The sequence below is a fragment of the Ictalurus furcatus genome, chromosome 27, assembly GCF_023375685.1.
Source record: "Ictalurus furcatus strain D&B chromosome 27, Billie_1.0, whole genome shotgun sequence".
Taxonomy (NCBI): Eukaryota; Metazoa; Chordata; class Actinopteri; order Siluriformes; family Ictaluridae; genus Ictalurus; species Ictalurus furcatus.
In genome coordinates, this window is record NC_071281.1 from 9085485 (window position 1) to 9109713 (window position 24229).

General features: G+C 40.1%; 1 protein-coding gene and 1 long non-coding RNA gene across 3 annotated transcripts; both read left to right on the forward strand.

The window, feature by feature from the left end:
- The first annotated feature begins 1243 nt into the window (after window positions 1-1243).
- On the forward strand, window positions 1244-24229 carry hsd17b12b (hydroxysteroid (17-beta) dehydrogenase 12b). Of its 2 annotated transcripts, XM_053616954.1 has the most exons (11): window positions 1252-1583; window positions 9371-9417; window positions 9999-10074; window positions 13972-14079; window positions 14404-14468; window positions 15630-15674; window positions 16947-16981; window positions 17786-17867; window positions 21240-21305; window positions 21772-21921; window positions 23855-24229. In XM_053616954.1, the coding sequence occupies exons 1-11, from the start codon at window positions 1412-1414 to the stop codon at window positions 23960-23962; spliced, it is 954 nt and encodes a 317-aa protein (XP_053472929.1). In that variant the 5' UTR covers window positions 1252-1411; the 3' UTR covers window positions 23963-24229. The 2 variants fall into 2 exon arrangements, with proteins under 2 accessions (XP_053472930.1, XP_053472929.1); XM_053616955.1 differs by lacking the exon at window positions 13972-14079 and having other exon boundaries at window positions 1244-1583.
- On the forward strand, window positions 2080-8531 carry LOC128602862 (uncharacterized). The gene is made up of 2 exons (XR_008384906.1): window positions 2080-3085; window positions 3411-8531. It is a non-coding gene; the product is annotated as an uncharacterized LOC128602862 (long non-coding RNA).

The window sequence follows — 24229 nt, forward strand, 5'->3', positions numbered from 1 at the left end:
TGGAAGCCCGTCCAAACAAGCATTCTGGGCCGTAAGTCAGTTTCCAAATGGGTTTTCAACCACTTAGTCCATTTGTGCTGGTTCAAGCCCTAAATATCTTCCAGGTTATACAAACACACATGCGTGCACACACACACACACACACACACACACACACACACACACACATATAATAACTTTAGCACCTTTAAGCAGATAATTAAATTGTCAGTTGATAAATATCTTTACAAGTGGTGACATATGTTTTAAACCTGGCAAATGACACCATATTTCTGGCATGTGAAAAATGCCCTGAGTTTTTCAGCATGTTGAGCAAGATGTGTACTGTGCATGTCTACACCTGTGAGGACAAATATGCATTAAAGCCAAGTTGGAAGGTTCACATAGCATGTCCTTCTGCTGCATTCTACAGTACAGTGTTTACTCTACGTGCTACAGCCATGAGATATTTCCTGAAATGGTTAGGTCTAAGGTTTGGTTTATGGTTATTCTTAGAGCAACAGACTTATTTACAAGCCACACAATGAGCATCTACATGCCCGCGTGTACTTGATTTAAATTCTACATTTTATATAGGCAGTTTTAGGCAGGATTTTTTTTTTTTTAAATGAATAAAATTATATCACACCAAACTTTCAGTGCTTGTTTTTCCCCCAACTGTGATTATAATACATGTTAAGTTTGCATATCTAAGTACTTTCAAAATAAATGACATGATCACTTGGCTTTTATGACAAATCAAAAGCTGTAATCAGCACAAAGATAATTGGCATGTATGCAGAGCTGTCTAATAAAAATATCGAAAATATTTCACGATACTGAACTTTATACTGAACTAATTACATACTGAAGATTAGTCACTGTTTCTATGTCACAGGCCAGGATATAGCATAGGCCTGTCTAGTCACTGTTTTAATCCCTCAGAAAGCATTAAAATAGAAAAACGTTGTTTAACAAACTAATCTAAACAAAATGTCACTTTCAAAAAGTAACCTGTTCTTTATTGCTACCTATTGATTTGCCTTTTTTAACGTCATTCTGTCCATTTAATTTTCGAGGTACTGCTTCCAGGCCAGACCCGCCTCTGAAACTCGAGTTTGATTGACATAACCACGACCCAATCAGAGCTCGAGATCAGCACCACGCCACACAGAAACAGGCGCTAATGCGGAAGTCAACGTTGTGAAGGCTGAACCCCAAACAAATTCCTATTAGAAATATAGTGCACTTGATAGGGAACAAAAGCCATTACTCTTGTAGTCTATATAGTTCACATATATAGCGAGGAGAGAGGTATTTCGGATTCAGCCTCACATTTAAGCTGAAAGCTTGCCAGTTTTATTGCGTGGTGAACAGAGATTAGCTAAAAGCTGGAGTTTATTAGAAACACTTAGACGTGCAGGCTGTAACTATGGAGGCGGCTGATATTTTGAAGCAGGTTAAAGTACTCTTGTTTTGGGTAGGTGCTGTGACAGTGGCCTGGGTGTCTCTGTGCACTCTGTACCGACTCTTTAACGGCCTCCGGGTGTGGGTCCTGGGCAACGGGAACCTAATAAAAGCCTCCAAACTCGGGAAATGGGCAGGTAAGTAAACAGGTGTATTGATACACTACATACAGCACAGGGAATATAATATAGTTTAATCATTAATCTACTGTCATGTTCTGCTGGTTATGAGTCTGCAATCATGTTGGAAGTGATTCTACTTCTCAGGTTCTTCTTTAAAAACATAAAGCAAACAAACAAACAAACAAACAAACAAATAAACATTTCTTCCTTCCTTTGGTTTATCCTGGATGTGTTAAGCGGTAAGGATGGTATGAACTGAAAAGTTGTTCAAGATGAGACCTTGACCTGAACCCTCTGTGAATCTGGTGTTTCTTAATGAAAATGGTGGGAATCAAATAAAAGTGTAAATATATGTTTGTTTGTTTGTTTGTTTGTTTGTTTGTTTGTTTATTTATTTATTTATTTATTTATTTATTTATTTAAAGCACCATCTCTCTCTCTCCCTCTCCCCACCTCTACTGACATTGCATATAGTTGAAATGTGAATTATTGTTCTAACTCCATGAGACAGGCTTTCAGCAGGATCACTTCATGATCTCCTCCCGCTACAGTTCAGCAAAGTGCCACCGTGTGGAAGTTCAAAAGTCCGCTTCATGGTGCCAGCCACAACTCTGGTGAAAAGATCATCATTAATGCTGTTTGCGCAAGCATTTTTCATTGTATGCTGTCAAATCAGATCTTCATACACGGCAACCTTTACCGACAGCATGCTTTCAAAGTCACACACTTGCATACCCAAAACACTGGTGTACTGTAGTTATCCAATCTAAAACGTATCAGATTCTTAACATGTCGTTGGTGATTGATATAGTGAGATGTATCACTGTGTATGGCTGGGCGATATGTAGTTATAATATCGATATCGTGATAAATGATTATGCCATACACTTCTGAGATTCGGAGAATTAAATGGTACTGAATGGATGCCGTTGATTTTTATGCTATTTAAAAAAAAAAATGTTTGTCTTTGGAGGCATTAAGGAAAATTTTTGTCAAACTCGCTTCAATGCTTTTTTTTTTTTTTTTTTTTTTATTTTACTAGTGTTTCGCAGACAGTTTGTTAGCTAAATTATAAATCGTGAGGCGCATTGTAAATCATAGACATGTCCTCAAGTATCGTGATATGATATTTGTGTCATATCGCCCAGCCCTATCACCATCTCATAACTCATATTTGAGTCATTTCCAGGTTGACTGAAGTTCACTCGAGAGATGATCACTGGAATTTAAAGATTGAATGTGTGGCCCAATCAGGAAAGTGAATAGTTTCTCGTCCTTAACTGTTTCCTTATTTTGGGCTTTTCGGAGAAAGCAGTGCAATTCTGTTCGGGGATGAGGGTTCTATGAAAGAAAAAACACGGCAGCTGTCAATTCCAACTAAGGAAGAATCGATCAGTAATGAAATGAATGTGTAGCAATTCTACTGCGATATCTGTTTGGGTTTTCTGTGCCTGTTCTCCCTGTGTCCATGTGGGTTTCATCTGGTTTCCTGCCACCTCCCAAAAGCATGCTGGTAGGTAAGTGGCAACTCTAAATTGCCCCCAGGGGTGAAATGAGTGTGTGAAGGTGTGTGTGCATGGTGTCCTGTGATGCTCTGAAGTCCCATCAAGGGTATATTCCTGCCTCAGACCCTGTGTTCCCAGGATTGGGTCTTGGATCCACTACAACCTTGACCAGGATAAAACTGTTACTGAAGACAAATGAATGTGTGAATATTGTGATGTGATAACAGTTTCTCACAGTTATTATAAGTATGATAATATTTGCCTGCACCTAATCAGCATGCAGATTATACTGTGTGAGTGATTTGCCCAGTGGATGCATTATTATTATTTTTTTTAGGGGGCTGTGCTTCACAGACCCCTGGGGGTCCATCGACTCCACTTTGAGAACTGTGGCTATGCAGGACCTGAGGTTTGCACAGAGACTTGCCAAGATGGACTGGAATCTGCAGGAACATGAACAGAGCAATAGATGTATCGCTTTAATAATGAAAAGTTATATTCTTTTAATTCAAACAGGTTTTCTTCTCCTATCTTCAGCGTAATTTAGCTAAATTGGTTAACGTTTTATAAACCTAAATGTGTATAGTAATGGAATGATTGAGGGATGCGTCCCTATCAATACTGGTATCGGATATCAGTCCGATACCCTGCTCATGTACTTGTATTCGGGGGTGGTGTCAAAGCTCTGATACTGTGTTATTAGGGGTGGGTGAGCGCTGTAATAGTAAACACATTTTGTCAGTTGCACTGAAAACATTTTTTATTTTATGAACCAGACTAGCTAGACTAGCTTGCATTCTCCCTGACAGACGAATAATAACCAGGTTCCTTTCTTCCTTTTATTTGGCAGTAAGGCCACAGAGGTGCTGGTGCCTTAAAAAAAAATTCAACACCAGTTATACGGAGCTGCTGGATTTTACATAATGGATACGGCAGAAACGATGGTTGTTCGCATAATATGCAAAGGCAACACTGCCCTGTCGAGGAAACATTTGTACACAGTCTGATATGATTAAAATATTATAAGATCTTATATTTCAGTTGTGCTCTAGTGCAGTTATACTGGATTATACGTACAGAGACAAGATCCTATATAAGATGTGAAATTTGGCCAGAATATGTTCTTGTACAACAAGTTCAGGCTGTTTTCCTGCTGATCTGTGAATGCTTTATGGGCTTTCATTTATTAACACATGGCCTGTACATCGAGACCCCTGCCTGTAGGTCTGAGTAGTACATATGAAAGTCAGAAAGCGAGCAGAGGGTTCACACACTTAGCAAAAAAAAAACAAGCAGCGCTATTCATAGCCCTTTCCTGACAGTTTCCCTTGATGTGTGAATTCCCTTTTCTGTTCATGTTTCCTCGTTTGTGAATGAAGGCATCTGAAATTGCAGGCTATAATTGGTTGATTGAAGGCAGTGTTGTGATTGGCCACGTGGATCTCTCGTGATGTGCACCCTCATTGCCACGTGCCCCAGCCTCCCGTTCTTGCATATCGTCCCATTCAGCTGAGCTGCTTTATTCCCCATTTCTCCTCCCAGTCTTAAAACAATGTGTGCTTCTCCCCTGCTGTCCCTGCATGAATACACACACACACTCCCTGCTCTCTCTTTTACTCTCACTTTGCTCTCGGTAATGTCATTAGAAGACTTCTTTTTTAGACACAAACTGCACAAACTTAACACTAGGCCTCATAGGCCTCAACTGTTTGAGTAAAAGAAACAATTCTTTATTGTTGTGTTTTCTAACTAGAACTGTCTATTCTATTGTTAACAAACTCAAGGGATCGCATATGAATAAAGCGGAGACAGCACCAATATTCATTCATTTATTGGTGTCTATCCTGGAAACACTGGATGGGAATTCACCTTGGAAGGGATGCCATGCCATCGAAGGGCACCATGCACACACAACCATTTCAGCTACAAGCATTGTTTTGAGAGGAAACCTGAGAACCTGACCTGAATTGTTCAAACCCTCTGTATGCCCTTGGTCCACCATTTCTACCTCTCTTCCAACAGGAAGTCAAATATTTTCTTGCTTAAACACCAATTTTTTATACCAAGCATGTGTGAGTATCCTGAGCATTGGAAGGATGGCTATTTTATAGTTTAGTTGCAATATAGACTACTGTGATGAGAGAGAACATACCTGCCTTTAGGGACCATAGAGGGCAATGTGGATTATGCTACATGCTACGATGTACTTGAGTACTGGCAGGTTTAGCCATGTTGAACTTTTGTATATCAAAATGGGTAAACAATATACACAGGAGAGGATGGGACTAATGTATTTGTAGTTCTTGTTAAGATTCTGGTGGTAATTTGGACTAATTGGCACATGGCCAGGGATTACAGCAAGCTACTCTAGAGGTTAAAAATACATGAGCTGTCTTGCTATGGCTCCTTGGATCTTAGTTAGATTCTGGATCAATTTTTAGGTCTAAGGGCTTCTGGATTTTCTGGATCCAGCATTTGGACTAATTGGAGGCAGTCTGGCCATCCTGTCGTCCTATTCTCTATGCAGTTTGCCATATAAAGTTCCCTCCATTAATATTGGCACTGTTGGTAAATATGAGCAAAGAAGGCTGTGAAAATGAGTTTTTAATGTTTAAACTTTTGATATTTTGTTTAAAAAAAAAAATCACAAAAGTACTCTGCTCTCATGGATATCAAACAATTGCAAACACAACACAGGTTTATTCAAAAATATCTTTATTAAATATAGGTGTGTAACAATTATTTGCACCCCTATGAATTCATATGAGAAAATTATATTTGAAGTATATTCCCACTGATATTTTAAATTTTTTTTAAGTACACCTCCGTGACTAGGAACAGGTAATTGTTCAACCATGACATCCTGTTTCACTGGGGTATAAATATGAGGTAAGACATAGGCCAAATTCCCTTAGTCAATCATAACAATGGGTAAGACCAAGGTATATAGCTGTGATGTGCAGCAAAAGGTTGTTGGGAAGGGGACAGGATGGGACTTGTTTTAGATCAAAAAAGGTGTATTTATTTATTTATTTTTTAAATTCCCCCTCAGGTCTACACTCTCATGTGTTGATGCTGAAATTTTTCCTTTCCATTTGTTTAGCAAAAATATTTTTATAGATTAAAATGCGTTTTCGTTGAGATCTTCCGTCCATTTTCCATTCAGTTATTTTAAAAATAATGTATTAAGAGCACGTGTTCATTTTCTGTCCATTTATGACGTTCCTGTGCAAGATCTTATGAATGCTTCATTAATAGATATTTAGGAACTGATGCAGTATGAACCGTACTGCATTCTTGAGCTAAGAAGACATTCACACGATTCTGTCCCCCCTTTCTGAAAATACCTCGCCTCAGGGGAAAACTTGAATGCATCTCTAGCTATTTTTAGAGCAGCTAATTTTAAACCCCTGCTTTTGAAGAGCACCGTTGATGTGAACGAATAAAGCCGTCGAGAGAGGCACGTGGCATCCCATGCTATTTAAAGCAGAATGTTAGCGTGAGCCACGGCCCAGGGGACCCTTTGAAACCGCGACCGCGGCATCCAATGAACAGCTCCCACCATTACATAACACAGCAAACATACAGGGACAGCGAAGGATGGCACCCCACACCCCCTCCCAAAGTTTTTGTTAGGAGTTAGAAAGGGGAGGATCGTGTCGGAGGAGAAAACGGAATCCACGTGGATGGCACACGTAGTTTTTTTTTTTTTTTTTTTATATATATATATAACCTGTCGATGAGGCTATATTTGTCACAGCACTGTCCTTCGTGGAAAGGGCTGGAATCGTTCATGCATCAGTGGACAGTGAGGGCATGGGCTGTAAAAAAAAAATAGATTCATTCACTGTTGCATTTCTTTGTGAATGGTATTGTCTGGGCAATGAATGCACACCGCTGTTGCCTTGCCTGGCACAGCTTCATTCTTCAATCTTAACAGTCCCTGTCAGTCAGTATGCACAGCATGTTTTACTGCAGTGGCAGTAAAGCCTGCGCAGATGCAGCGGGATACCCGTTTGCAGCTGATGCGGGAGGCGATACCCGGGCTGTAGCCTGCATTGTGTGCACAAGCAAGGGGAAGATGTGTAGAGTGTGATGCCGAGCCTCGTTGGTATTCAAGCGCTGCAGCCGTTCCAGACGAGGCTGCAGTGCCTGCCTGGTATTTTTAATCCCCCATTCTTTTTTTAGCCCTCAGACTATTTTGCGGCAGCAGCGATGTGCGCTGAGAGGGGGCGTCCTCACTCTTCAGAGATAATGCTGGAGTTGACTAGATTCCTCTCTAGATTTCACTCAGCTGATATTGACTTGTTTCAACCAATAATTTTTTATATTTTCATTGCCTTGAGCTGTGCTAAATCACATTTTTCCTGCATTGGTGGCAATTCAGGGTCTGAGGATGTACTATTACACCATACTTCTATTTTTATTGCGTGGATTGGGAAAATGAGTGACCCAATCAAGTATGACAATAAAATAGAAACTATTATGAAAGGAACTGGTGATTTCTTGTGTTTTGACTATTGACCAAGCTTGTAGGTTATCGCTGTTAGTTTGTGGATTTGGGAACGAGTGTGGCAAAGGGCTGGGCGATATGTTAATATAAATTTCAATATCTTTTTAATGTTTTTAAATTTTTAAAAATGTGTTTTTTCTATTATAACACACAAACTGGAAGCAGCTGATTTGATGTTACAATTTTGCGTCTTTAAAATTTGTAAATTTCTATCCATTCTTCTGTAAGTCCATCCATTTGTGTGCAAATCCATCCTAGATATTTTTGCCCAATATCTCGAGAATATGATTGAATGTTTGTATAATTTATATGGCATCATCATTGTAACCAGCACATGAACTGATCCAATCGCGATCAAGGTCACAGCAAGGTCAAATGTCCGAACTAGTTTTTCATAATAACTCTTTAATGTTTCAAGTATATTTTAAGGGTCTTTCAGGCATGCAAATTAGTATGAGGTAAAATAATGGGTAAACCAGTGAAGGGCACAGAAGCACTATGAAAACAATTTATTTATTTATTTTTTTCAAACTTGCTATATAAAATATTTTAACTCGTCTCTCTCCTTGCCAAAATTAATAAATGAATAAATTTGGAAAATGAATCGGAGTCAGATCCCCTTCTCATTTGTTTGTTGGTTTGCTTTTGACTCCTCTGCAGATCTACACTGATGTGAGTGTGTAGATTCGCTCTGTGATGGTCTGTATCTTGGCTGCGAAAACTAAAATAAACCTCAATCAGAGTAATGAGTTATGACAGCACACGGTCAATGAACAGGTGAACACGATGCCACACATTGACATGAATATTCATCACAGTTTTACACAATTAAGTTATAACAGAAGCAATTTGACCAATTTCCTCTGCATCTTGACCTCATCAGAAGACGCTTGGAGATTTTATTTATTTATTTTGTTTGTTTGTTCCGTACCGAAAAATAACAAAGCATGCAGAAATTTCCCTCGCCTCTAGCTGTGTGTCACCACCCTTCTCGACTGTACTCTCCACTTGCTGCTTGCCTTTCACTCTTTCTTTCTATTTTTAGCTGCCCCCAGCATCAGTCCTCACTCACCCCACCCTTGTGCTGTCTTGTTGTTCGTCATCCCTCTCTCCCTCCCTCCTTTTCCACACTCTCTCCTCTGCTACTCCAGTGGAAGCAGAGCGCTCACGTGAATCTTTAATCAGAACTCTGCCTCCTTTGACACGAGCCATGCCAAGGTCAAGGAGGGTGACATGAAGGCCGTGCCCTCGACGCCAAGGCGACGGGCGAGGTCGGGCATGAATTGGAGCTTTTCTTGCTCTTTCTATATATACAGTGCATCTTCAGCCTGTCTTTTTACATGCCTCGCTTCCAGCTATTTTTACGAAGAGGTGAGCTGTGAGAGGGGGTGATGGAGCAAATGGCTTAAAATAGCCACTGTTGTCTTGGTAAAGCAAGGACGACTGAGCAAGAATGGCCGAGGAACACACTCGCTGTCCTGTTGTTAGCGTGTAATTCTCCCAATCCAAGTTCAGTTCTTCAGGGGAATCTACGTAATGAACATAACACTTCATGTTGTCATTAGGGTTGCATGGACGTGTGTGGGTGTGTGCTGTAATTTATTACGTCCATAGACGTAATATGGTCTCCTTCATCAAACTAAATGTCACTTGCAATAGCATTATGAAAGGAAACCATGCTGTTGTAGTGGATTTTCCATGCTGGTGGTGGGTCTGTCTCATGCTCTAAGAAGTTAATGTACCATTTCTCTAACTAATCTTTCTTTCCGTTTCTCAACTCCTAGTCATAACCGGGGCCACCGATGGAATCGGAAAAGCCTACGCGGAGGAGGTAAGATTCCAGTGTGTCTTTTTTTTTTTTTTTTTTTTTTTTTCCTTTCTTTCCTTTCTTTCTTTCTTTCTTTCTTTCTTTTTCTTTTTTCCTCTCCCCGTCTCCCTTCACAGAAATCACAATGAGTCATCAGTGGAGAGGTCTTAGTGAGAGATCAGCGGAGGACTCCGCTCTAAAACACATACCACTTATAGTATACACGCTTTCAACATCACTGCTCATTTGTAAATCTCGTCTCCTGCTTTGACCAACTTTAACACCAACTACGGATTTAGTACTACATCAAGGTCACTTTAATGTGTGTTTATTCCATATTCATTCTATAGTCAAATCATTCCTATTATACTTCTTTTATTTCTGATATGTATGTATGTATGTATGTATGTATGTATGTATGTATGTATGTAATAACTTATATACTTAAGTTCTGTGTATATTTAGATCAGACATTGGAATGACTATTATTACTACCATGCTTACAGACGATTGAAAATTTTGTACTTTTTAGATTTTTCACGAACACTATAAATATTCACTATAATGTGCCATGTCTGGTTGGTTGTGTTTCTTCCACATCTCAGCTTGCACGGCGAGGCTTCGCCATCGTCCTCATCAGCCGTACTCAGGAGAAGCTGGATGATGTGTCTAAAGCCATCGGTACGTGCTTTCTGGTCCTCTGAGTCTATGTTCACTACATCTTTCCTTTTATTCATGTTGTATTCGCTGATCCCGTTTGTGTGCACTAGAACCAACTTCTGTAAAAATCCTGCACACTTTCAGAGTGTTAAAAAAACAGTGGCCTACTATCAAAGCCTGTTATGATAAAATATGATAAAATACATTCACCAGCCAGTTTATTAGGACCGCCTGTACATCTGCTCATTCATGCAGTTATTCAATCGGCTAATCAGGTGGCCACAGTGCATTGCATAAAATCATGCTGAAGTCAAGAGCTTCACATCAAACATCAGAATGGAGAAACGATCTGACTTCAGTGAATTGGACCGTGCCACTGTAGACTTTGACTACAGCAGAGGTGGACTCTGTCCATGGTGCTGAAACTGCACAGATTTGGGAGATTGGGAAAACATCATTTGGTCTTCAACAGTCCAGTTTTGTTGAACCTGTGCTGACTGTAGCCTTAGATTCCTGTTCTTGGCTGACAGGGGTGGAACCCGATGTAGTCTTCTGCTGCATCCACCTCAAGATTTGGTGTGTTGTGCATTCTGATTCTCACTACTGTTGTAGGAACCTACTGCTCACTCAGTGTTTTTAGTTTTTCACACCAAGTCTGTTGGACATGAAAATCTCAGGAGATCAGCAGTTTCTGAAATACTCAAACCAGCCCGTCTGGCACCAACAACCATGTCACGATCAAAGTCACAGAGATCATATTTTTCTTCTTCTGATGTTTGATGTGAGCATTTAACTGAAGCTCTTGTCTTGTATCTGCATGATTTTATGCATTGTGTTGCTGCTACACGATCAGCTGATTAGGTAACTGTATAAGTGTACAAGTGTTCCTAATAAAGTGGCTGGTGAGGTATATGCTATTAAATTATAATGATCATTGTGATGTTATCCAGTGATCATTGAGTTTTATTACTCTGGAGCCTGCCTTTGCACATTGTCACAATTAAAGTAAAATAAATCTAAACATATACTATTTCCACATTTTGCTCTTTCTGTTTGAGTTGTTAGTTGTTGTTTTTTTGTGTACTTGATCACAGGAAAATTTTTCAATTACCCATGGCTCGAGTGGAACGACTGGTTTCCAGGGATTCTTAATATGTAACTTGACAGCGATTGAATAATCAGATAGCCAGTGCAGGTTTTCCAAGAAACCTCTTGGAAATATAGGCAACGTAATAAAATAACATCTGATTTTTCTCAGTGCTTTTGGCCAACCAATTCGGATATCTGTGAGCTAATTGTGGAGACTCTTTCACAGGGCCGAGATTGGCTGTCTATCATCATAAGAGTAGAAAATGTGTTATGTTTCTGAATAATTTGACCTAACATAAAATTCTAGAACAAAATTGGTCTTTAGATGTGCACCTGCGCAACCCCACTAGTGTATCTGAGGAGAAAACGCAGAGGAAAATATGTCATAATTAGAGATGTACCGATGTATCGGTCGATAAAGGCTCATTTTCCCGCTATCCGCTATCGGCCATAGCTCAAAACATCCGATGATCAGGGCCGATTATATCCTGCCAATCAAAAGAGGGCGGAAAAACACATCGATTTCGTGCAGTGTGTAAAGATGTCTCTTGTGTGGAATGATGACAAAACTGCAGTTTATAATCTCTTATATCTGCGCTGCTAAAAATTTACACCGGAAGTAAATTTTACGATGCAGAAGTTTTGGCGTCGAGTCAATACACCCGCCCGTCTGTGCGAGAGGGAGCGCGCCCGCCCGTCTGTGCGAGAGGGAGCGCGCCCGCCCGTCTGTGCGAGAGGGAGCGCGCCCGCCCGTCTGTGCGAGAGGGAGCGCGCCCGCCCGTCTGTGCGAGAGGGAGCGCGCCCGCCCGTCTGTGCGAGAGGGAGCGCGCCCGCCCGTCTGTGCGAGAGGGAGCGCGCCCGCCCGTCTGTGCGAGAGGGAGCGCGCCCGCCCGTCTGTGCGAGAGGGAGCGCGCCCGCCCGTCTGTGCGAGAGGGAGCGCGCCCGCCCGTCTGTGCGAGAGGGAGCGCGCCCGCCCGTCTGTGCGAGAGGGAGCGCGCCCGCCCGTCTGTGCGAGAGGGAGCGCGCCCGCCCGTCTGTGCGAGAGGGAGCGCGCCCGCCCGTCTGTGCGAGAGGGAGCGCGCCCGCCCGTCTGTGCGAGAGGGAGCGCGCGTGTGAATTGTGATGGCGGGAAAGCGCTGCTCCTGCGTGCGAGGCAGTGAGTGTCTCCCTCTGCTGAATGAGTTTCGATGTTAATGAAGCGGGTTATTTTTAGCGTGGCGCTGAAAGACAGGCTCGGTGCCAGCAGAGTTGCCTGGCTGCTGCAACACTGAGGGACAATCGCAGATGGAGGTGCATCCTGGGATATGTCTTGTGGGGCGCCAGAGCAAATGGATTTATTTTCCACACATCAGTAGGAAACATGGCTGTAGACATTTGACTGGATTCATTTGACGTACATTTCACATAAGTTTTAGTCTCTTACATGTTCCAGATTAAACACGAATAAGAGTGCTGTATTGTAGGATGTTATGTAGGAGTATTGTTTTCTATGATGTGTGGGAGGAGCTTGGTTTAACGTGACTCCTCCTCCTGCTCAGGCACAGGTGTACAAACCGGGTTTTCTTCAGACGCCAAAAAAATGATTGGGCTGAAGTTAACTGGACATCTGAAGTTTAGCTGCTCGTGATGAACATTTTTAGGGCTTTTTGAAAATGTAAAATCTGAACAGAGAGGTTTTTTCTTTTTCATTTCTTTTTTCTTTTTTTTTTTTGGTGGGGGGGGGGTCATGTTTTTAATTGCCTGTGTGCTGACTGAGTCGCTCCAGTTCACCTGTTACTGCACATCTTTATGAATGAAGCAGGACAGCGTCTTCTGGGAAGAGCAGCGAGTCTGGGCAGAGATGAATGGAGTGTATGGAAGCTTGTTCCCCTCTCTCTCTTTCTCTCTCTCTCTCTTCTCATCTGCCATCTCTCCTAATGCATTTCTTTCTTTTGTTCTTGCTTTCTTTCTTTCTCTCAGACGTCTTTTCTTTCTCTCTCTCAACCTCTCTCCTCCATCTCTCTTTCACTCACGCTTTATCCTCCTTTCACTATTTTGTGTTGTTCCCCCATTTGTTTTGTTTTCCATTTACTTCTCACTTTTTTCCCAACCATTCAGTCTCTTTCCTATCTATTTTTCTCTTTCTCTTTCTTTCTTCTGTCTCTCACTCTCACTCCTTGTCTCTTGTTTAATTCCTTTTTATTCCACTTCTTCTATTAATTTTCCCCAGTTTCCTTTTTCTCTTTCCAACCTCTCACCCTCTCCTCCTCTCTTGCTCCCTATTCTTCCCAATCTTCTTCTTTTTTTTTTTTAACCTTTTCTTTCTCTCTTTATTACTCTTGCTTTTATGCTTGCTCTTCCTCGGTTTCCCTCCCTCTCTCCTGCCCTCTCCCTGTCCCTTTCTCCCTCTCCTGATGTCTTCTGTTTCAGTTTCATTCTTGTCCTGTCTTTTTTTTTTTTTTTTTTTTTTTTTTTTTTCCCCCCCTCCCACTCTCCCAACTTCTCACTTGCTCCTTCTATTTTGTTAAACAATTTGTTTATTCATTATCTGCCTTTGATAGAACGGAGCAGCTATGCCACAGCTCGGCCCACTTCCTGTGTCCACTCATGTTCTTCTCTAAAGAATTTTAATATCATCTGAGGAAATGTAGTCGACGACCTGCAAACATTCCTGAAGCTTGAATGGATGATTGTAGCACGGTGGATTTCTTGTAGTTGTCTACACACACTGCAGCTTTGTCCTCACTCGTCCTTCGCTGACTTCTCCTTATCGTTTTTCTGACGCCACTGTCATTTCCTGTTGCTGTATGTTCATGGTTTTCACATTTTCACGTCTCTGTTATCTTTCAGAGAGCAAGTACAACGTTGAGACCAAAACCATCTCTGCAGACTTTGGATCGGTGGATATCTATTCCAAGATTGAATCTGGACTAGCTGGCCTTGAAATTGGGATCTTGGGTAGGTTGTGTGTGTGTGTGTGTGTGTGTTTGAGTGCGTGATTGCATTTTACCAACCAGCCAGTCGGTTGGAAGCTTGTGTATTTCACTGGTTGTTATCGTGTTCCTGTAATGTCACTTGGGCTTCTGGAACAAAATGTTCTAGGCGTGGACTCTGTAACTGGTGTCTCTTTTTCTAAACTAGTGGATATTTCGAGTACAGTAGGACTGTTTCTTTAATGAACACTGGCCTTATGCTAGTGTTTGCTGCCTCCTACTGGATGCGAGCACATCTCGTACGTCTGATCTGTTTTCTTGTCTTTAATTTGATCTGTTTTTCTTACAGTGAACAACGTTGGCGTGTCCTACTCTTACCCCGAGTTTTTTCTCAACATTCCAAATCTCGATAATGTAAGTAGTGATGGGTTTTATGTAGGGTTAATAGATTGAAATGCACTGTGGTTGATTTTTTTCGCCATAAAGTCTGGACCGATGTGTTGATATTGAAATCCAGGAGCGGCTCTTGACGGTAGATGTTGGTGGGGCAGGACGACATTAATCACAACAGCCTCAACCAAAATTTAAGCTGAGAGGGGACCATACTTGAAAAATGCTATGGGCTATTTTGTAAAGCAACCTTGTAATATGCAGTTGACAGTCAACAACATGAAGTCAACCAGCACACTCGTTTTGAGAGGTTGAAGAAGCACCTTTGCTCAGCTGTGTTCAGGACAGCAGGCATGTTTCTCGTCATCATTGTCAGTGTGTGAGAGAAGCACAGAAGTGATAGTAAGAAGATGCCCATCGTGTTCTGTGCTCCTCCCTCACTGTTAAACAAAACGTTCAGGGATCGAACATGGGGCAGAGTGATTCCTGCCCCAAGGGGCCTCTCTTAGCTCTTATTGTAGTTCCAATTTTTAGACCACTAGGTAGGGCAAAACTATCACACCAAGATACTTGAGGACATCTCTAAACTACACGATGCCTATCATGATATATCATTTATCTAACAAACTGTATGCAAAACAGTAGTAAAATAAACCAAAATACAGTAAACTGAGTTTGACAATACTTTTCTTTAATGCCTAGAAATACAAAGAAGATTAAGTAAAAAAAAAAAAACAAAAGACATCAAATAAACACCATCAATTCAGTACCATTTTCATTGGTAATGATTAAAAATGCATCACCATACCAACGATATCTCAGAAACGTCTATCACTTAATCAGTTATCACAGTATTTATTATTATATCGATATCACCCAGCTCTACCACTAGGTGGAATAACTCTAAATGGGGGGCTGAGCATGCTGCCCCACAATCGAGCAACATCTAGATAGGTGACCAAATAAATGACTTGTATGTGTCAAACAGGAACATTTATTAAAACCGTTGGTAATTAATATTTCAATCGAATTTAAAACGTATAGAATTATGAATGAGGACTTTAAGAAAATTTACATTTGTTGATTAGCCAATAAATCTGGCTGGGCTCTGCCTCACCTGCCTCTGCGGATGAGCCGCACCTGTTGAAATCGTTCCTAAATAAACCCGCTGTGTCTTTATTACAGTTCGTCAACAACATGATCAACATCAACATCACCTCGGTTTGCCAGGTGAGTATCACTTCTCTTCGGTATTCTCTGTGATTAATCCTGTGACGCTGACTGAAGACTGGTTGGGTCATGAACATGTTAACTTTGATTCTGATAACATGTTAAATACTGCCATGCTGAAACGAAATCATTTAAAAAAAAAAAAAAAAAAAAAAGGAATAAAATCAATAAAAATGGCTGAAAAATGCAATTTGCAGCAATAATAAGTTCTTTTATAATAAACATGATAAATTATTCCCTGCAGGAATTACTTTTCCTTGAGATTTATAGTTATATTTAGTCTTAAATGTCAGTGTTTTCACATAACAACAGCAATGTTTGTGAAAATTATGCACAATTGCATGTTCAGAGCACTTCACAAGTCTGATTCAGCAGCAGGTTATTTAGTGTTGGCAATGAAAAAGTATAGTTTGTTTTGTATTGTCTTGTTTTTCATCCACTTATCCATCTTCAGTAAGCACTGGATCTTGGTCAGGGTTGTGGTGGATCCCGAGTCTAGGGCTGTCGGACTCGAGTCCGAACATGTTTTCTGAACTGACTTGGTTTTATTGCTATTTGTATTCGCACTGTTGGGCCTTTGAGCAAGGCCCTCAACCCGCAACTGCTCAGATGTATAAATGAGATGTCTTGATTTTGACTCGACCCACTTAAGATTCAGTCCTCACTTGATCTCGGCTAGTCCTGGTCTTGGACATGTCTTTGACTCCACGATGGCAGTTTTGACTACAGTGTACCCTGGGAACACTGGGTGTGAGGCACCGCGCACCATGCACACACGCATTCACACACACATTCACACCTAGCTGGAATTTAGTGTAGCCAGCGATGTGCTTTGGGAGGTGGATGGAAAGCCACGTGGGCATAGGGAGAACATGTGAAACTCTACACAGACATTAACCCGAGCCAAAGGATTTGTTTTCAGTAATGATGACCGGTAACCCTACTGGTGAATGCTGTTTAAGAGACCAAGGAAAAACCTGTGTACATCATAGCACTATATATAAATCCACAGATTTATCTCATTGTATGAACTCATTGAAGTGTAGTATTGAAAGAAATGGTCTCTGCTGCCACCTTTGGGCCACAAAAAGCAGAATTGTTAAAGCACTCAACTAACCATTCTTTACTGTAGCTCATAGTTCATGGAGTAGTCTACTGTACTGTATGTACTGCAGCTGAGCTAAAGCTTTTCTTCTATACACTTGCCTAATTCCTGTCATTTCATGCAAACTGTGTGCTTCATTTCTCATCTCCTCCACCTTCTTACTGCAGATGACTCGGCTCGTGCTGCCCAGAATGGTTGAGAGGTGAGTTATTACTTGAAATTGGACCCTTTTTATTCATTGCATCACAGCCACCATGTTCAGTACACATTTTTTTTTTAAATTACTGCATCTGGTCCAATCCATCCAGTCATATGTAAGGTGTGAATGAGTACAGACTCGTACATAGAGATAAGATCGCAAAGCACAAAGTTTTAATTGATTTTGTAGTACAATGTAGAACAGTTTTTATTTTTGAATTCGTTCAATACCTGGCAGAAATGGTGAAAAGTTCAGTTTGTGCTGACACACAGGATAAAAAAATAACTTAATCTATCACCAGATTAGAACGGAAATATAAGATATGTGCACTTGATTGCTTTTAGGCCACATAGGAATGAAGTGTGGTTTGGCTTTTGGAAGACTTGTAGAAATCTAATAAATTCTTAATCACTGCACAACAGTTAAAAAAAAAAAAAAGTAATGTTGGCTAAGGGGAATGTAACTTGTTGTTAGTCTGCTATGTTACCACAAGAGGGTGCTGAGCTGCCGTGTGCGTAGGCAGTGGTTAGACGGGGCCATTTAAAAGTGTCTCTATGTTCAAGCAAAACCTGTTGTGTAGAACACTAACAGCTTTTGAAGATTTCAAGAGCTTAGTAATGATTTAAAAAAAAAAAGAAGAAGAATGAAATCAATAGTAAAGCATAATAAAAAGCTTATCTAGTTTGCTCATTTCTCCTGTTTGGAACGAGCACTAGTCAGAGAGCTCTGATGCTAATAAAAAATGCATGAATATAAGCTGATTCGCACAGACTACAAATCTCTGCTGTGTGCCATGTTTCATTCCAGGTCTAAAGGAGTTATCCTGAACGTTGCCTCTGCGAGCGGCATGTACCCCGTTCCACTCCTCACTCTCTACTCGTCCTCTAAGGCAAGTTCACTCTCTCAATTCCTCACCTGCTCCAGTCTGTCAAACACCTGCTTCGTAAGCCCTGTGCTGAGCAAAAGATCCACAAAAAACCCTAAAAAAAACAATGTCACAGATAGTGATATGGTGTTTGATTTTTCAATCTTTGTGTGGAGTGGTGTAAAAAAAAGTAAAGCCATTTCGAATTTACTTTGCACCTCCATGGTCTCCGTTCCCATTCTCCGTTCTAGCTTAACTAACCATGAAGGCCGTGGAGAATCCTTCAGACTCACAGCTCAATGCTTACCATTTTACTTTGTGTGCTGTACAAAACTTAATTCAATTTCGAACTTTTAACTAATTCAATTATTTAATTCATCCCGCTAATTAAGAAACCATTTTTGAGTTAAACCAAGTGTGTTAGCGCAGAGGAAACTGAAACCCGTGCCCAAGACAAGAGCTCAAATCTTCATCAAACCTGCAGCGTGCGGTGGTGCAGAGCTCGGGTCAAGGTCTCATCATATTCATCCATACCCAGAGTGCTCTCTTTTTGCCATAGAAATATGTATGAGGTCATCCGACGCCTTACCGAAAACTTGGCTTTTCGGAGAATTAATTTGTGTGCACAGACATGTCCAAGTATGAAGATAGTCACTGCAGTGGTTTTGGTGTGTTGTTTAAAAAAATGCAGCAGAAAATGAGATATTTTAAATTTTTTTGCACACTGTTGACACCCAAACAAACCTATTTTGGTCCAAAAATGCATGTGCACTGCATCTTAGCACAGACTCATGGATAAGTTGGCATTTTCCAGACCTCAAATACAGCCTTAAAAATTCTGTCCCATTCCTTACAACTGAATTTTGTGAATGTTCACTATTTATATCACCCATCTCCAACATAAGTAGGTTAGTTCACCAATGTACTATAACTAAGCACAGCAGAATTCATTATTTTGTCCGTAGAAAATAATAAACAGCAGTTGTGGCCACTAAACGCCAATTATCACAGATACTTGGCCACTTTGAAAGCATCTACTTTTCCCCGGGAATCCCGGCTGGATTTATTTTTGACCTAATTTACATAAAATGTTTGAGATTTGAATATTTAAGGTTCTGATATCTTAAAACATGAAATCGTACCCCCAGCAAGTTCAAAACAAAGGAAAAATTAGGTATAAATACAGATGTATTAAATACACCAGAGAAAAACTGACTTTACTTAATGTGACAAGCATACCATTCAAATATATACAGTACATGTGTCAGCTTTCAGATTCCGAAAAGATCCAATAAATTTACATGCTCCCAATTAAAAAAATACAATTCTAAGCATCTTTAAAATGTTGGAACTTGTTTATTTCACTGTTGGAGCAAGAGTGAAGCTGATTTACATAAATGAAGCTATTTGACACAGGGCATTAATTCTCCTGCAATATGTAGTGAAAGGAAGAAAAAAAAGAACAGATGTGGAAGGAAGTGTATTTTGCAGACAAACTCATCTTTCAAAAAAATTTTTAATTTATTTTTAAAGTGCTTGCTTGTAATGCTGTTTTAATTGTTTGACCTGGACTGCACAATATTACTATTAATTTTATTTTAATTGTATAGTGTTTTTTTTTTTTTTTTTAATTTTTTTTAATCAAGAATCCATGCCAAGCAGAAAACTCCATCTTTTCACACTGAGGACGACTGAGGGACTCGAACACAACTATTACAAAAGGTGCAAGCATTCACTGATGCTCAAGAATACAACACGATACATTAAGAGCCAAGGGGGTGTAAACTTTTGAACAGGATGATTGGTGTAATTTGTTATTGTTGTTTAAAGCTATTATTTTGTTAATTTAGTACTGCCCTTCAGAAGTTACATGTTTCCCTGAAGACAATTTGCACCAATCGTCCTGTTCAAAAGTTTACATCCCCTGGTTCTTAATGTATTGTTTTGCTTTCTTGAGCATCAGTGAATGTTTGCATTCATTGTTTGCGATTTTTAAATCATTATGTACGAGTCCCTCATTTGTCCTCACTGTGAAAAGATGGATCTTAAATTCATATATCGTCACTGTTGGAAAGGGGTCAAATATGCAGAAAATGCTGGGAAAGCAAAGAATCTGAAGGATTTCTCTGAATAACAATGGGCAGTTTAACTGCTCAGGACAAACAAGGGACTCATGAACAACCATCACAAAACATAAACACAGTCGTCGATCATCCAGGTAACACACACGGGATTAAGAATAAAGCATATGTAAACTTTGGAACTGGTTCATTTGCGTAAATTCAGTTATCGTTGTGTCTTGTGGACTATATGTATAGATCTGTTATGTGAAATAGCTTCTTCATGGCAGTACAAAATAAAAAAAAAATAAAATAAATGCAATTGTAATCCATCTTATTAAAAAAAAATAATAATAAAATGAACATTTTGTAGGTTTATGAGCACAACTGTATTCATCATTGACAAAGACGAGACAAATTTGCTATAAGTTGTGTAGTCAGCTGGGTATTTCTACCACTAAAAGTCGATATAAAAATCAGTCAATTATGTCCAATCATAAGTCATTATGTAAATGTCACTGTGCTGCACTGTGCACATTCAGTTCTTACAAGAAAAAAATGAGCACTGATTTGATTGGACAACTCGGCAGCATACACGTCTCTTGAATATGTATTCATTCAAATGTATTCATGCATTGTATTTGTGTGGGCAGCTTAATCACAAACGGTTTCTAGCCTTCAAATCAAATTTTGCCTGACTTTAAACGCCATCAGTGCTGTACATCAGATGGCTGTAGTTTTAAGCAACAATTCATGGCTTGTTGAGTGAATGTATGAAAAATCATGCAGTAGTCAAAGCCGGCCAGACTGTCTCCTACTTCAGTGTATCTTAGCAACACACACACAGCGTGTGATGTCATTGAGGCTGTCCCCACTGGCCTTTTTTGGACAAACGCCCTCTTGCAGAGCAATGAACAGCAGCAGTTTGTCACCTGCACTTGTCAGGTCCACTGAACACTGGGATTTACTTTCGATGGATGGAGTAAGGAAATGAACAAAGGACAAAAAGAAAAATGAACCATAATGGATAGGACTATAAAGCTTATTTATGCAAGTCTTGAGAGTTTTAGCCCTTGTCTTTGAAAGGTTTTGTGTTTCTTCTGTTCATTAACACCCTCTTTTTCACCTTCTCACACGAGCACTAATTTCCTTGAGCTGGTTTTGCTCAATTTCAGAGTTTAATTGTCTCTGACACTTTTAATGTTTCCGACCACACAATTTTGAGTGGGGAAATTTTGTTAAGCCGTTGCTCACTCTTTTCATTTTTTATCATTTGACTATTCGTTTCAATTAAAACTTTGCCTTATTAAATTGCCTTTCAACTACTTTTCATCAGGCTTTTGTGAATTTCTTCTCTCGTGGACTGGATGCGGAGTACAGAAGCAAGGGCATTATCATCCAGGTAAGAGAAAAAACACCAAAAATACAGATTTAAAAAAAAAAAAAAAACCCAGGAGCTAACAGAAGAGTGTTCCTCCATCATCAAAGGAGCATCCCTCTGGCTGGGAGGGACCTACTCTCTCTCCCCTGTCAATCACAGCGACACTAGTCAATCGTGGATGTCTGTGAGATCAGGTATGCAGAACAGGTCAGATAGAGCTTTCCTCTGTGTGTGTTATGCTGCCCTGTGACACCGCATGATCAGCAGTTCAAAAAGATTCATTTCAGAGGGCACATGTCGGCTTTCATCTTCCCGGGGTTGGTTGTATGATTTTGTGGGGGAGGCGAGGAGGAGGAGGGACAGCTGACTGCTGGGTGGGAATTTTGATCAGATTGAGGACAAAAAGTGGAAAAACAAATGCAGGGAGGATCAAAGGTCACTTTTTTTTTTTTTTGGTTATTAACATATAACGTTCATTCCGATCTAGAGCGTGTTGCCCTTCTACGTTACCACCAAGCTGAGTAAGATCAAGCGAGCGTCTCTGGACATTCCCACTCCGGAGACCTACGTGGCGTCGCAGCTGAGCACTGTGGGTCTTCAGAGTCAAACGAACGGCTATCTGCCTCATGCCATCATGGTGAGAACCTGAGCTGACCTTCACAGGACCTTGACACAATCTCGATTTCAGTCTCTTTTGAAGATGCTGTCTCAGTGGACAGAATGCTGTTGTACTGAGCTATTGAGCTCAGATCTAGTATGAACAGTCAGGTCCATAAATATTTGGACAGCGACACAATTTTTGTAATTTTGTTTCTGTACACCACCAGAATGGATTTGAAATGAAGACTTGATTGAAGTGTAGACTTTCAGTTTTAATTCATGGGGTTTTATAATATAATATAATTATAATACAATATAATAATATAATATAATTATAATACAAACTATTGCATTAACTGTTCAGGAATTACAACCGTTTTTGTGGTCGGGCTCAAAAGTAATTGGACAAATGAACATATCATAAATATTTTATTATTTTATATTTTATTATTTTTTAATACTTTGATGAAAATCCTAAAATCTGGAACCCATGGACATCACTGAATGCTGAGGTTGCTCCCTTGAGATGCTTTGCCAGGCCATTACCTCAGCTGCCTTCAGTTGCTGCTTGTTTGTGGGTCTTTCTGCCTTCAGTTTTGTCTTCAATACGTGAAAAGCATGCAAAAACACCAGTGACCCAGTTCCATTGGCAGCTATACATGCCCATACCATAACACTTTCTCCTCCATGTTTGGCAGATGACGGGGTATGCTTTGGATCATGAGCCCCTCCTTTCCTCCTCTATACTATTCCCATCAAGTCAATCTTGCATCAGAACTGGTCAGGTTTTATTTTTTAAATAAATAAACCAAAGTCTAATCTGGCCATTCTGTTGAGTGTTACCAGTGGTTTGCATCTTGAGGTAAACCGTATTTATTTACATTCATGAAGGTGCCTCTTGATTTTAGGCTTGGACAATGATGCGTCTGCCTCCTCCAGAGTGTTCTTGACTTGGCTAGATGTTTTGAATGGGGTTTTTCCTTCAACAAGGAAAGAATTCTGCGATCATCCACTTTGGCCTTCCAGGCCTTTTGGTGTTTCTGAGCTTGCCAGTGCATTCCTTCTTTCAAAGAATGTACCAAATTGTTGATTCAGCCACTCCTAAAGTTTCTGCTATCTTTCTGATAGGTCTATTTTATTTATTTTCAGCCTAACGATGGAATCCTTCACTTGAATCGACACCTCTTTGGACCAAATATAGAGTTCCCATGAACAGCTACTAAATACATATTCAACGCTTGGAATCAAGTCCAGACCTTTTCTTTCCTTAATTGGCCATGAAATAACGAGGAAACACGTCAGACCTGGCCATGAAACTTGTGTCAGTTGTCTAATTACTTTTGAGCCTGTGAAAATGGAGGGGATCTGTAAAAATAGTTGCAATTCCTAAACAGTTGATGCAGTATTTTTGTTAAAGCCTTTGAATTAAAGCTGAAAGTCTACACTTCAATCACATCTTGATTGCTTAATTTCAAATTCATCGTGGTGGTGTACAAAGGCGAAATTACATAAATTGTCAATGTCCAAATACTTATGGATCGGACTGTACAAATCGATAGCCTTGTGATTGTAATGAAGGTAGTTTTGATTTGTGGATGGATAATGTGTGCACATTCTCTCTGCATTTTGCACAAGTTGCACAATACCACACCTCATGCATATGTAAAAAAACAAAAAACACCTATGTCCACTGTTCATGTCTGAACCAGAGCATTTATATTTCCTATTTTAATGCATATTGTTATTTTGTTCCAGTGTGCCACAGAGTCTTGCACAGTCTCTGTGTAGGATTATGGAAATGTTGTGGTTTTTTTTTTTTTTTTTTTTTTTAACACTTTATTTTATTTGTTATAATTTATCTTTCATTTCCTACTGCAGCATCCATGAGAACATGCTAACTACGAATTTCATTGAATAAGAAAGCTGACAAAATCTTGAATAAAGCTAGCATTGTGTTTTAACTTCTGCAGGGTTGGGTGACCACTTCTCTGCTTCCTGCGCAACTGCTCACCAAGTATGTCATGAACATGGGCCTGTCTCAGCGTGCGCGTTACCTGAAGAAGCAAAAGCAGGGCTAAGATGATCTGGACAGCAAATGAAGCAGGATGGGCGGACTTCAGAGAGGAGAAGACTGGTGGAGCAACCAAAAATTACATAAAACTACTTTTCCTTTCATTGCTGAGACCAAGATTAATTCCTGCATCACTGCTCCTAATAGGATTGTTTGTTTATTCTGGCTTGTTTGAGTCATTCAGTATTTCACATTTATTTCAGTTCTAGAGAGCAGACACAAGCATTTCATTGTCATTGCTAACAAAAATAAATCTAACGCATTTCTTGAGAAA